Consider the following 14842-nt stretch of genomic DNA (forward strand, 5'->3'; position numbering starts at 1 on the left):
CTAGCCCGCTCAGAAATGCGTTTGTCACCCTCCCGTCGGAATCTTTGTGCAAATACATCCAACTCCGTAACTCGTAAATACTACCGCCACCGGCCATTTTTTCTTAGATTTTTTTTTCAAATCTTTTTTTTTCTGATTTTTTCGGGTTTTTTTTCTCCCGTTTGTGTGTTGTGAGGAAGAGAGTTGTGGGAAATGACATATATATAGAGAAATTTTCGAGTTGGGTAGTTGAAAAATAACAACGATTTTACAAGGAATATTTTACATGGATTTTACATGGTTTTAACATATTATTTACAACGAATTTACGACGAAATTAGGTAAGTTAAAGCACATTGAATACACGTTTTCACCTAAATATAACGGTAACATGATTCGTTGTAATGTCGATGTAAAGTTTACTTTTCGACGTACTTGCGTCGTAATATTACATGGCGTTTACGACGAAATTTGGTTTCGTTGGTTTCGTCGTAATTGCGTTGTTAAGCCACCAGTTACTATTTCTAAGACGACGATAAGGAACCTGTGTCGTTCGTCTGTCTGCCAATTCAGTGGAATGACAAGGAGAAAGTGGACGGAAGTGCAGCTGGTTTGTACTTGAGAGGAACCTTTGACGATGGTTGGAGGTTCCTTTCAAGTATAAACCAACTGCACTTCCGTCCACTTCTCCTTGTCGCTCCACTGAATTGGCAGACAGACGAATGACTCATGTTCCTTATCGTCATCTTCGAAATAGTAATTGGTGGCTGAATGAGGAACATAGTCTAAACGCCATCAGGTTCGAGAGAAAGAGAGTTGTGTGTTGTGAAGAAGAGAGTTGTGGGAAATGACATATATATATAGAGAAATATAACAATGATTTTACAAGAAAAGTTTTACATGGATTTTACATGGAACATTTACAACGACTTTACAACGAATTTAGGTAAGTTAAAGCACATTGAATGCACGTTTTCACCTTTATATAACGGTAACATGATTCGTTGTAATGTCGATGTAACGTTTACAACTATTTCGCATTCCACGTACTTTCGTCGTAAACTTACATTGACTTTACGACGAAATCCTTTCGTCGTAAATTACCATGGAGTTTACGACGAAATAATGTCTCCTCGTAATTGCGTTGTAAAACCCATGTAAAGTTACGAGGAAATAATTTCGTCGTAAACCGCCGTTGTTACTGCTACGTTTTCTTGTAGTGCGACGAGTCTGGTCCGTCGCCAAGCTGATGCCAACCTCCGCATGCAATCTCATTTCCTTCTTCTCTAGCTATTCTGTCAGCACAAACTCGATCTCCACTCTCCTTCTCCAGCTTCACTCCCAAAACTCTAGTCTTCTCCAGAACCATAATCCGTTATCTTCCTTCTTCTATGTTTGCTTCCCATCGACCCCGCAATTTCATCAACGTAAGATTCGATTTTTCCTCTATTTAGTAGATTCGATTTTTTAAATTGTTTTCGTGTAGATGATTCAGTTTCTGGGTTTTGAACAAGGGGGCTTGTGCTGTTTTGTTTGTTGCAGGTGGGTTTGTTTAGGGGATCCTGGCGTTTTTGTGGATCTTGAAGCCTTTGTCGAGGTAAAGATTCATGTTTTAGTCTTGTTGGAGGCTTAATTAGGAGCAGATTGTTTTGTTACTAATTAACTGATGTAGTATTGTGGGAGATTTAAATTGAGTTTATCTAGTGAATGATCTTTGCTAATTAACTCATTTAGTCTTGTGGGAGGCTAGCATCAAGTTAAGAGCTTAGTGTAATGAGTTGATCTAGTGAATGATCTCTGTTAAGTAATTCTTTTTACTGTTTTGATAGTTCTGCAAGGCTTCTATTCGTGTGTGTATTTGCCTAATAGAATAGCATCATCTTGAAGCTCTTATCAGATCTCTGTCTTTAACTTAACCTTGTACATAGATTATTCATTATGTTCTTTAATTCCTTTTAATTTCTTCATTCTTCTGCGAGTCCTCTATTGGTGGTTGAGCTGGTTGTGGCACATGATAAAACACATCACCTGTCTTGGAGAAGCAACCATTACTGGCGCCTCTCGGTGAGGTAAATTTGCTAAACTTTGTCTTCTTCAAGTCTTGCATTTTCCTTATTGCTTTACTGTGGATGGTAGTTGATAGATGCGTTTAATAAATGCTTGTTAGAGTTAGGTTATGGTTTGTTAAAACGTGTGTGATCAATGGTTGGTTTAGTTTAATAAATATGGTAGATTCATGTCAACTCATCTTAACTCAACTCAAATCCAAGAGTAATGTCGAATGCTTCTTTAGGACGTGTGTGATGAATGCTTCTTTCTCTTCTCTTCTATTAAACCCGGATCTTCTTCTTTCTCTCTTCTCCACATTACTACTTCTTAATCTCTTCTTCACATTACTTCTTCTTCCTCGCTTCTTTCAGATTACTTCTTCTTTCTCTCTTCTTTATGATATGGATTCTACGAATCCATATAGTCATCAGAACTCGAGTTTTGTTGACCTTTTGAGCAGTCAACAAGAGCCGTTTCGTTATGAGGGTTTATCACAGCTCCCTGTCTTTAATAGTCAGTCTACTGCAACTTCAAGCTTCCGTGACGACACACCTACCGAGCGCAAAGAGAGGAAGAAATGGACTCCCACAGAGGACGTAGTGCTCATAAGCTCATGGTTGAACACGAGGAAGGATCCCGTGGTTGGGAATGAGCAAAAGGCGAGAACTTTCTGGAAATGAATAGTAGCTTACTATGCAGCCTCTCCAAAGGTGGTAAACGGTGAAAAGCGAGAGGCTATTCAGTGTAAGCAAAGGTGGCAGAAGATTAACGATCTTGTTTTCAAGTTTTGTGGCTCATACGAGGCGGCAACAAGATAGAAAACAAGTGGGCATAACGATGGTGATGTTGTTAAACTTGCACATGAGATCTTTTATAACGATCAAATTCAACCTTCACCACGCATGGGAGGAGTTGCGCAACGACCAGAAATGGTGTGAACTTGCAAGTACTAAGCTTGATGGTGGCTCTAAAAAGAGAAGGTGTGAGGATGGTGCACAATCTGAAAGCTCTGAAGGAACTATCAATCTTGATGATCCACCCACCAAACGTCATGTTGGTGTTAAGGCAGCTAAAGGAGGAAGTAGTAAGAGAGGTATGGAGGATGACAAGTCTCTCTCCGCGTTTCATACCATGTGGTCTCTCAAAGAGAAAGACTTGGCAGGCAAGGAAAAACTGTCCAAGATGGGTCTGCTAGACAGACTCATTGCGAAAACAGAGCCATTATCTGAAGAAGAAGAAGCTCTAAAGAAGAAGTTAATCAGGGAAATGTTGGCTAATTAGTGTAGCATGTTGAAAACGACTCTCTATGTTTCATAATATGTTTCTTGTTCTTGGTCTTAACTACTTTTAACGGTCTTGGTGTTAACTACTTTTAAGTTTCTTGTTCTGTATCTTGTGTTTCTTGTTTATGTATCGTTGTGATGATGTTGTTTAATGGATTTAAGTTGTAATGGAATGGATTATAGTGTCTACTTTTAAGTTTCTTGTGTGGTGTTAGTTCTGTAATAGATTATAGTGTCTCTGTTTCATATAAATTGTTATTTTTTTCTCAGCAGGTTACATGATACAAGAAGGGAGCTTAGGTGTGGAAGTCATGTTTTGTTTCTGAAGTCTTGTTTGAAGTGAGAACATGAGTCACGGAAGTGGGAGTCATGTTTGATCAAAGACTGTAATGAGCTCTTTGAAGTCATGTTTGATAACGAGTCATGTTTCTGAAGTCTTGTTTGATTGTGTAATGTATTTGTTTTATGTGTCACAGACTGAAATAGTCTTGTAAAGTCTCATCTTGTAAAGTCACGAACTAAATTTATTTTTTCTATTGTCTGTCAAATGTTTTGTAAGTTTGTGTCACAGACTTGGTAATCAAAGGCTCGTTGTCTCTCATCTTATTTTTAAGTCTTATAAAGGCTCGTTGTCTCTCAATTCAGCTTTGTATCACTTATGTCTTTGCCTTTCATCTTATAAACGCTTATTTTCCCAACGTTTGTATTCAGCTTTGTTATTTTCCTTCTTATTCTCCAACAAATCAAATCTTATTCACAAATGCTAAATAAACCACATCTAAACACATGGCATCTTCTTCTCAAACACATTTGAGAGATCCCTTGATGAGGATTTTGATCAAACATTTGAGAATTTGGCTATTCAATACGGTAGTCAAGAAGATGAGAGAAAAAAAAAGAAAAAAACGAGTTTATATCGAAAGAAATCGAGAAGCCGGTCATATACGTTTATGGAATGATTATTTCAGTGAAACTCCGACGTATCCTGAAAATTTATTCCGACGACGTTTTAGAATGAACAAGCCATTGTTCATGCACATTGTTGAGCGACTCTCCGACGAAGTTCAATTCTTTCGCCAAAAAACGATGGTCTTGGAAGGCTTAGTCTCTCTGCCCTCCAAAAGTGTACAGAAGCCATTCGTGTCTTGGCTTATGGTACTGCGGCTGATGCGGTCGACGAATACCTCCGGCTCGGGGAAACTACAACTCGGGCATGTGTAAAAAAATTTGTGGAAGGAATAATCAATTTATTCGGTGATGAGTACCTAAGAAGACCAACACCGGCTGATTTTCGACGTCTACTTGATATTGGAGGGCATCATGGATTTTCCGGGATGATATGAAGCATTGATTGTATGCATTGGGAGTGGAAGAATTGTCCCACTGCTTGGAAAGGGCAATATTCGTGTGGTTCGGGTAAACCAACAATCGTTTTAGAGGCCGTTGCTTCATATGATCTCTGGATATGGCATGCGTTTTTTGGTCCTCCAGGTACCTTAAATGATATCAATGTTCTTGACCGCTCACATGTTTTTGATGACATAATAAAGGGTCAAGCTCCGCAAGTCACTTACTCTGTCAATGGAAGAGAGTATCATATGGCTTACTATCTCACCGATGGTATTTATCCGAAATGGGCGACTTTTATCCAATCTATTCCAGTACCACAAGGACCGAAAGCAGTTTTATTTGCTCAACATCAAGAAGCTGTCCGAAAAGATGTGGAGCGGGCTATTGGAGTCTTGCAAGCTCGCTTTGCTATTGTCAAAAATCCGACATTTTTTTGGGATAAAGTCAAAATCGGAAAGATTATGAGAGCATGTATCATACTCCATAATATGATAGTGGAAGACGAACGAGATGGATACACTCAATTTGATGTTTCAGAGTTCCTACAAGGAGAAGACACCAGAAGTTCACATGTCGATCTCGATTTTTCTCAAGATATGCCTACAAATATCGCCAATATGATGGGTGCTCGAACTAGAATTCGTGATAGACAAATACATCAACAACTAAAAGCGGATTTGGTTGAACATATATAGCGTAAATTTGGACGTGATGCAGACAACAACTGAGATTGGTTGCTTCTTTCAAATTATTTTATTTTACTAGTCTTTGTTTTTATGTTTAATCTATGTTTAAAATGTTATCTTTTAATATGTTTTATTTAATAAAAAAATTAATCTTATTTTTTTTTTTTAAGAACCTTTAATTAAGAAACTACCATTGGAGGCACAAAATCGGAGGGTTTCCTAACAAGAGTTCTTAAACCCACTTAACTACATTTATATACTAAATTATTCATTAAGAAACACTTACGGATTTCTTTGGATAATGGTGCTCTAAGAGCACCTCCAACGGGGGAGTTCTACCCATTGGAGTTCTAAATATGAATATGTGTGTATGTATATATTGTATATGTGTATGTAGTTGTGGGGTACACTAAATAGTGTAGAACCCTACCCAAAGGTTCTAAAAATAAACCAATTTTTAATTCTTTTAGTTAAAAATTAAGAGACGAGTTCTTATATTCCGATAAGAACCCTACCCTGAAAACTTTCCATTAAACATTAAACATGCTCTTGGTAAGGCAACTATTGAAAGATTATTATCAGTTTCTTTTATCTGTCACAGTTAATATCACGATTTTAAACAGTTAAAAGTGACAACATTTTCACCCTTGAGTCCTTCACATACAATATCAGTTTCTTTTATCTGTCACAGTTAAAATATCTACCAGATACTTTATACAGAAATGTAAATATTTCTGAACCAAAAATATGATTTTTTTGAATAAATTATTGGAATTGATCAATCATTCGCAAAGATAGTGTATATGGATTCTCCAATATAATTAAGAGGGCCCGCGACTATTATCAAAGACGTTGAAACGTCCACTAGTGGCACCTAGCTAGTTGTTCAGAAAAATGAAATGATAAGTTTATATTATATGTAGGCTTGGGAACGGATCAGATATCCGGGTTTTTAAAGGTATTTGTGATTTGCTTCATATGTCACGGATATCTAATTTTTCGATTTGTTTTGCTTCAGAAAAATACGAAAATTCGGAAAAACGGATATCCAAAAAATAAATAGATATTTACGGATATTTACGAATACTTACGAATATCTCATATGTTTTGATTAATACATATAATCTTAAAATTTTGATACAAATTTGTTTTGTAGAATATTTTTTTGCATGATATATATGATAAAAATTAAAAGAATTAGTGAATCTACATATTTTGTAAATTTTTTGAACTTAGTTAACAATTATAATAACACAAAACTTAAGAAAAGAATTATAATTGTCATAAATGTTTTCTTTTCTTTTTATGTAATACTTTTATATAACTAATAATGTGAATATAATTTATCAAATCATATGTTAGAATAATAATTATATAATTTTATACATTAAAAACTTTAAATATAATCAAGATATACATGTATTTATATATTGTCGGATCAGATCGGATATCCGCTTCCCAAAATTTTAATATTTGTGATTTGCTTCGATTTTAACGGATATTAATTTTTAGTATTTGCTTTGCTTCGAAAGTTTATGGATATCTGGAATTTTCGGATCGAGTCGAAACGAATAACGAATAAAATGCCCGGTCCTAATTATATGGTCTTAGACTTAGACTATGAAGTTCGTCATCATTTTGTACAAGTATTAGACTCTTCATCGTTGTAATATAAAAACCAGTACGCGCATTGCAATTTGCAATGGAATCACACATTTCTCTATTGCAATTCCGGTAAGTGAACTACGTAACCCATAGATGAATCTTAAAAGTAATTCTGTGTTCCCAGGTCTACGTGGTTATAAATCCTTATTACGTAATTATTCAGTAAAGTTATAAGAATCTTAAAAACAAAATTTACTTTACGTTTTGTAGATATTTTTAATTGAAAAGTGGAGGTCAAAAGGTAGTTGGATATCTACGTTGAAAAACATCAATCAAATTCTAACGAATAAATAGTAACAAAATTAGTAATATAACCATTTTTCAAACAGACCTTAGATCATGTTTATCCCTAATACTTAATGGGATCCTTAGCCCAAATAAGTGAATTAATTAAATCAAAACAAAAGGAAAAGGAGATTATCGATCCTTACTTTGGGATTTTTGTGATCGGTAATAAGGGAAGTGTTAGAGGCACGTGTCAGCACAAGAGGCAAATATTTTTTTTTTCTATTTTCTTTTCTGTTTTCTTTTATTCTCTCCTTTCACTTCGTTCTCTCATCTCTCTTCGTTTTCTCCGTCAACAAAGAAGGAGCGAACCGACGAAAGATCCAAACCCACGACCGTGCCTCCACCACTGATCCTCCGTCGTGGTTCTCGTCTTCTCGTCTTCTCCGTCGCCGATCGAAACAACCACCGATCGAAACCACAACCGATCGAAACCCACAACCGATCAAAACCCACCAGCAAGGACGACGGCTATCGCGATCCAGACGGCGTCTCCTCCGTATGGTCTCGTCATCGCCGGCAGTAGAAGGATCGAAACCCACCACCGATCGAACGTCTTCTCTTGTTTCGTCCTCCGTCTTCTCTCGTCTTCACCGCCAGAAGAAGGATCAAAATTCACCAAGGACGAAGACTGTGTCGGTCCTTACGGCGTCTCCTCTTTCTTCTCTCAGTCCCGACGAAGTCTCCTCCGTCGCTTCACGTCTTCTCCGGCAGAAGAACCCACCACGGACGACGAGTGTCTTGGTACTCATCAAAGCCGCGATTCCGTCTTCTCTCTACTTCTCCGTCAGAAGACCGAACGAGACCAACACGGAAATCGACTCTCTCGGTCTTCATCACGGCGTCGATGTCGTCTTCTCTCTTCTTCTCCGTCAGAAGACCGATCTCTTCAACTTTGAGATCACTTCCGAAGTGGTAAATGTTTCGAACTTTGGCTCAGTATTTTTGGTATTAAGTTAGTTCATATTGAATCCGGTAACGTTTGAGACTAGTTAGTTTAGATTGAGATTGAAACTGGTAAAGATTGAGACTAGTTAGTTTAGATTGAGATTTAAATTAGCTAGTTCTTAATCTAGCAAACTGGTAAATGATTGGAAGTTCGGCTCTGTATTGTTGTGTATTTTTCTCTATAGATCATCTTCTGATTTGGTTTGGTTTACATTGAAATCATTTATTTACATAATTTTATTTGCTTTGGTTTGCGTTTATGAATCATGTGAGGAGGCAAAGATCTGAATGAGCAGCCAAAGACAGCTTATTTCTTGGAGGTGTTGGCCCGGTGAGGAAGGGTGTGAAGCACTACTTTCTTTTCATCAATAAACACATTTCTTCTTCTTCCTCTCTTCTCTCACATATCAGGATAAGGATTCTACCAATTTTGTTGAGCTGTTGAACAGTCAACAAGATACTGTCTTTCCTGAAACCTTTTCTTATGCACGTTTTTCACATGGTGGTGAGCACGGTTCATCTCAACTCCCTACTGAAACCTCTAGCTTCTGTGAAGAGTCACCAACAAAGCGGAGAGGAAGAAGGAAATGGACAATGTCAGATGATCTAGTCCTCATTAGCGCCTGGCTAAACACGAGTAAGGACCCTTTGGTGGGCAATGAACCAGAAAGCAGGAGCTTTCTGGCAACGCATTGCAGAGTACTATGCAGCAAGTCCAAAGGTGGAAAGGGGTGAGAAGATAGAGCCCATTCAGTGTAAGCAAAGGTGGCAGAAGATTAACGATCTTGTTTGCAAGTTCTCTGGATGCTATGCGGTTGCAACAAGACAGAAAACAAGTGGTCAGAGTGAGGCTGATATTGTGAAAATGGCACACACCATCTTTGCCAACGACCATAAAACAAAATTTAACCTTCACCATGCTTGGGAGGAGTTGAGGCACGACCAGAAATGGTGTGAAGCTGCAACGCACAAGATTACTGGAAGCAGTAAGAAGAGAAAGTGTGATGGAGCACAATCAGATGGAGCAACTTCCCCTCTCTGTGATCAAGCAACGCAACGACCTCCTGGTGTTAAGGCGGCGAAAGCAGCAAGCGGTAAGAGAAGTATAGGAGATCACCAGGAAGGGAAAGGAACAGCTGAGTTTCAGACAATGTGGTCTATTAAAGAGAGAGATTTGATCGTTAAAGAGAGACTTTCGAAGCAACGTTTGCTTGAAAGTCTCATCTCCAAAAAAGACCCACTTTCTGAAGCTGAAGAAGCTCTAAAGCAGAAGCTAATAAATCGAGTGTTTGAAGATGTTTAATTCCTCTATGTTTCAACTTATGTTATTCCTCTAGTTTTCTTGTTCTGTTTCATGTTTCTCTCTGTATGTTTCAAGTTGTTGTGATATGTTGTGTTATAAAATCTCTGTTCTTCTATAAAATTGTTGTTGTGTTATAAAATTTCTCTTATGTTTCATGTTTCTGGTGTGATCTTTCATCTCTTGTGTCTTTATATTTGTGTGCAGAGAGACAAAGATGATGATAAGAGGTCACGAGACAAAGATGATCACGGGTGAGGTCGCAAGATTGTTAAGAAGAAGAAGCAAAAAATGTCAAAAGAGAGAACAAGCTTGTACGTATGTGTCACGGGTGTTGTACTTATGTTTGTATGTATGTGTCACAAGTGGTCACAAGGTTGTATGTCTTTTACTAATGTTTGTATTTATGTGACACGAGAACAAGTCACGAGATGTTGTAATCTATACAAGTCATTTGCTCTATATAAAGATTTCATTCACCATCCATTGTAATCACCAAGAATTCTTCTCACCTTCTCACCAAACGCTCTTCTTCAGAGCTTGGAATCACCAAGACTTCTTTTCACCTTTCTCATCTCATCATCACAAAGCTATTCTCCTTTTCTCATCATCTCAAAGCTATTCTCACCAAACGCTTTTTTTTTTATCACAACTCCTTTTACGAATTATTTAAAAATAATTCTCCTTGATCAACTATATTTATTCAATGGCTTCTTCTTCTCATAACACTTTTGATCAAGATGATGAAAGTTTTGATCAATATTTTGATTACTATTTTGATCAAACACTCGAGAATTTAGCAAATAATTATGGTGATCAAGAAGTCGAAAGAAAAAGAAGAAAAAAACGGGTTCATATAGAAAGAAACCGGGAAGAAGGCGATCAACGTTTATGGAATGATTATTTCAGTGAAAATCCAACATATCCTGAAAATCTATTCCGACGACGATTTAGAATGAACAAGTCATTGTTCATGCGTATTGTTGATCGACTCTCTAATGAAGTTGAATACTTTCGAGGAAAGAAAGATGCTCTCGGAAGGCGTAGTCTCTCTGCACTTCAAAAGTGTACAGCCGCCATTCGTGTCTTGGCGTATGGTTCTGCGGCTGACGCTGTTGACGAATACCTCCGACTCGGTGCAACTACTGCTCGGTTATGTGTCGAACATTTTGTCGAAGGAATAATAAATTTATTCGGCGATGAGTACCTACGAAGACCAACACCGGCTGATCTTGAACGTCTACTTTTTATTGGTGAGCAACGTGGATTTCCGGGGATGATAGGAAGCATCGATTGTATGCATTGGCAGTGGAAGAATTGTCCCACCGCTTGGAAAGGGCAATATTCACGCGTTTCGGCTAAACCCACAATCGTATTAGAGGCGGTTGCTTCGTACGATCTATGGATATGGCATGCGTTTTTTGGACCTCCAGGTACCTTAAATGATATCAATGTTCTTGATCGCTCACCAGTTTTTGATGACATAATAAACGGTCAAGCTCCGCAAGTTACTTTCTCTGTCAATGGAAACGAGTATTGTTTGGCTTACTATCTCACCGATGGTATTTATCCGAAATGGGCAATTTTTGTCCAATCTATTTCACTACCACAAGGTCTGAAAGCGGCTTTATTTGCTCAACATCAAGAAGGTGTCTGAAAAGATGTCGAGCGTGCTTTTGGAGTCTTGCAAGCTCGATTTGGCATTATTAAAAATCCAGCACGTATTTGGGATAAAGCCAAAATCAGGAAGATTATGAGAGCATGTATCATACTCCATAATATGATAGTAGAAGATGAACGAGATGGATACCGTCATTTTGATGTTTCAGAGTTCCAACAAGGAGAAGACAACGGAAGTTCACATGTGGATCTCACATATTCTACAGACACGCCTTCAAATATCGCTAATATGATGGGTGTTCGAACTACTATTCGTGATAAACAAAGACATCGACAACTGAAGGCTGATTTGGTTGAACATATATGGCGTAAATTTGGACGTAATGAAGACAACAACTGAGCTCGGATGTTTCTTTCTAAATTTTCTCGTTTATTTTAGTAATCTTTTTTATGTTTTTATTTTAAATCTTATGTTGAAAATGTTTTTTTATTTATGTTTTATTTAATAAATATTTTTTTCTTAAATTTTGTTTTTCTTAAGAACCCTTAATTAAGAAACTACCAATGGAAGCACAAAATCGCACAGTTTCTTAATAGATTCTTAAGTCCACTAATGTACATTTATATAGTTAAATAATCATTAAGAAATCCATTAAGGATCCAAGGGATAAACATGCTCTTACCACACGTATATGACTATGTAAAAATCATTTTTTTTGTCTTTTATACATTTTAGTCTCAACGGTTAAAATGTGCAACCTAATCAGGTGTAGCCACCTAAGCAGGCGTACATTAAGCCATCAACCTTGACAAACATGTGATTCCAACCAACAGAGAAGAAAGGCAACAGGGAAAGATGCTTCTTCTATAAATCATACATCATCTTCATCTCTTTACTCCCCCTGAGAATCCTCCTTTTAAGTGTCTTTTATATACTAATATTAAAAATAAAACAAGAAGAGGAAGAAACAGTTTCTTCTTCTCCTTCACAATCCAATGGCTCTTACGTTGCCATTGATCTTCCTCTTGTTATCCCATTTCTTCTTCCCTGGTAGGAGTCTTCTCTGACCTTAATGATTATTAGTTTATACTAATATAACTTTATATAAATAATTTGCAGTTTTTTTATTGTTATTAACAGGGGTCGAACCGACGAGCTTTGTTATGGTGAACAAATGTGAATACACAGTCTGGCCGGGACTTTTATCCAATGCCGGAGTTCCTCCGCTTCCGACGACTGGCTTCGTTCTCCAAAAAGGCGAAGAGCAAACCATCGACGCTCCAGCTTCATGGGGCGGTCGTTTCTGGGGAAGAACACTCTGCTCCACCGACACAGACGGTAAATTCTCCTGCGCTACCGGAGACTGCGGCTCCGGGACACTAGAATGCTCCGGGTCCGGCGCCACACCACCGGCGACGCTAGCTGAGTTCACACTCGACGGATCAGGAGGTCTCGACTTCTACGACGTAAGCCTCGTGGACGGGTACAACGTTCCCATGCTCGTCGTCCCTCAGGGAGGATCAGGGCAGAACTGCAGCAGCACGGGTTGTGTCGTGGATCTGAACGGTTCGTGTCCTTCGGAGCTGAGGGTGACGAGCGTCGACGGAGCTAAACAGTCCATGGGTTGTAAAAGCGCGTGCGAAGCGTTTCGGACGCCGGAGTATTGCTGCAGCGGCGCGTTCGGGACGCCTGACACGTGTAAACCGTCTTCGTACTCGTTGATGTTCAAGAACGCGTGTCCACGTGCGTACAGCTACGCTTACGATGATCAGAGCAGTACCTTCACATGCGCTAAGTCCCCTAACTACGTCATCACTTTCTGTCCGTCTCCGAACACAAGGTAGAATTCCCTTTATACCCTTCTTCTGGTAAATCAACGCTTTGTTTGGGAGGGTATTTCCGTCAAAATAGAACCGACAGTTCATATTATCGCCACTGTTGCACCATTAAACAAGGATTAGTAAGTCTATGATTAAGGTTAGGTGAGAGCACGATTGAGTTGCGAGGGTAATTACGTCAATTACAACCGACAGTTCATATTTAGTTATTTACTACAATCAGATTTAATGAATCACTGCATAACCTTTTTACTTACCGTACAGCTGAAGTCACTTATGTTTCCTTAGATTGTTTGTCTTTTCGGCCACTTACTGTAGAAATAGAGAAAAACACTCTCTAATATTTACTCTAACATTTACCAGAGAAACACATTTACTCCGCTTCCTTTATTCTCTTTCCTTTTACCATCACTTTTGTTTCTAGCTGACTTCCACCATTTCATTTACTCCATTTTCCACTTATTTTTACCAATCACAAACTTATTATTACTAGAGATTAAAAATCTACAATGATTACTGCACTCACATTTACTGAATCATTGCATAACCTTTTAGGCTTTTACTACTTACCTTACAACTGAAGTCACTTACGTAGTTACGTTTTCATTAGATTGTTTGTCTTTGTCATTTAATATAACTGGAGATTAGAATCTACAGCTTGTTGCTTTTTACTGCAAAAAGAAAAGAGATGTGTTCATTACGATTTATTGGGATGTGGATACGTAACGGTCCACGCAAGTACCGAGGGGACGCGTTACAGAAGCACTTATTATATATACCTAACGTCTACGTTTTGTACTTTTTACACGTTGCAGTCAAAAATCATCTCAAGATCAGAGCCCAGATCCGAAACCGACGACTCCTGCCGGAGGAATTACGACGTGGTCGCCGGCTGATACATCGATGATATACGAAGGAGCTTTGGATCAGAGTAAAGCATCACCTTCCACGTCTCATCTTTCGTTATGTGGAATCACAGTCACACTTGCGCTGGCATTTTGTCGGATGTGGTGGCTCTTTTGACCTAACCATGTCTCCCGCGGTAAACATTTAATCAGGACGATGTGGGCCCTCACTAAAACCCTTATCTCTTCCCGGCCCATGTGTCTTTTTCCTTAGAACGACGTCAGATTGAGTCAGAGTTGAAAAAGGTAGAGCAAAAATGTTTCTTACCGGAAATTACAACAGTACTAATAACGGGAGGATTCTTAATTGTGGTGAGGAACACGTGCGGAAAGAAAGTGGGCTTTTTTTTTTTTTTTTTTTTTTTTTTTTTGTTTAACCTGGGGGTATCCCAGGCCGAGGCCCAGACTAATCCCCAAGGGGAGGTGCAGCCCACGGATGGACCCTCTCTCCGGGTATTCAAATGGGCCCTAAAGCAAGCCCATATCCGCGTGGCCACCAATTGATTTAACCGTAGCGGGGTGCCTTCGAACCCGGGTTGCTTAGCTCGCCGGTGTCCGCCTACCACAAAGTGGGCTTCTTGTGGAGTAAAAAAAGATGGGAATGATAATTGTAAGGTCTCAGAATATTTGTTTAAGTTTTAGTATGATTAGGATTAGAATATAATGTACACTATATAAAGTTAATCTATGGGGGAATATTTCATTTGTTTGTTATCTAATGCTGCGTTGGCCATTTGAAACATTGAAATGAATAACAATAATGATGCTATTACATGTTTTTGTTCTTGTCTCAACCGTTTGACTTTACAAGCGCATGAGAGCCATTAGATATTCTGCATTACAAAATGAAAAAGTAATGATCAAAACATTATTAGTGGTAATTGGTAACCACTTGCTGAAAAAGATTAGATAGATAATATAAATTAAGGACGA

At 38.4% G+C, this 14842-nt stretch overlaps 2 protein-coding genes across 2 annotated transcripts; both read left to right on the top strand.

Annotated features, from left to right (window-relative positions):
- The first annotated feature begins 2865 nt into the window (after window positions 1–2865).
- LOC125582283 (glutathione S-transferase T2-like) lies at window positions 2866–3309 on the top strand. The gene has a single exon (XM_048748898.1). It carries the CDS (start codon window positions 2866–2868, stop codon window positions 3307–3309), a length of 444 nt encoding a protein of 147 aa, XP_048604855.1.
- Window positions 3310–11985: 8676 nt separating this feature from the next.
- LOC106381383 (thaumatin-like protein 1b) lies at window positions 11986–14687 on the top strand. Its single transcript, XM_013821288.3, has 3 exons — window positions 11986–12216; window positions 12307–13006; window positions 13820–14687. Exons 1-3 carry the CDS (start codon window positions 12162–12164, stop codon window positions 14025–14027), a joined length of 963 nt encoding a protein of 320 aa, XP_013676742.2. The 5' UTR covers window positions 11986–12161; the 3' UTR covers window positions 14028–14687.
- Window positions 14688–14842: the final 155 nt, after the last annotated feature.

The sequence above is a fragment of the Brassica napus genome, chromosome C2 (assembly GCF_020379485.1).
Source record: "Brassica napus cultivar Da-Ae chromosome C2, Da-Ae, whole genome shotgun sequence".
Classification (NCBI taxonomy): domain Eukaryota; kingdom Viridiplantae; phylum Streptophyta; class Magnoliopsida; order Brassicales; family Brassicaceae; genus Brassica; species Brassica napus.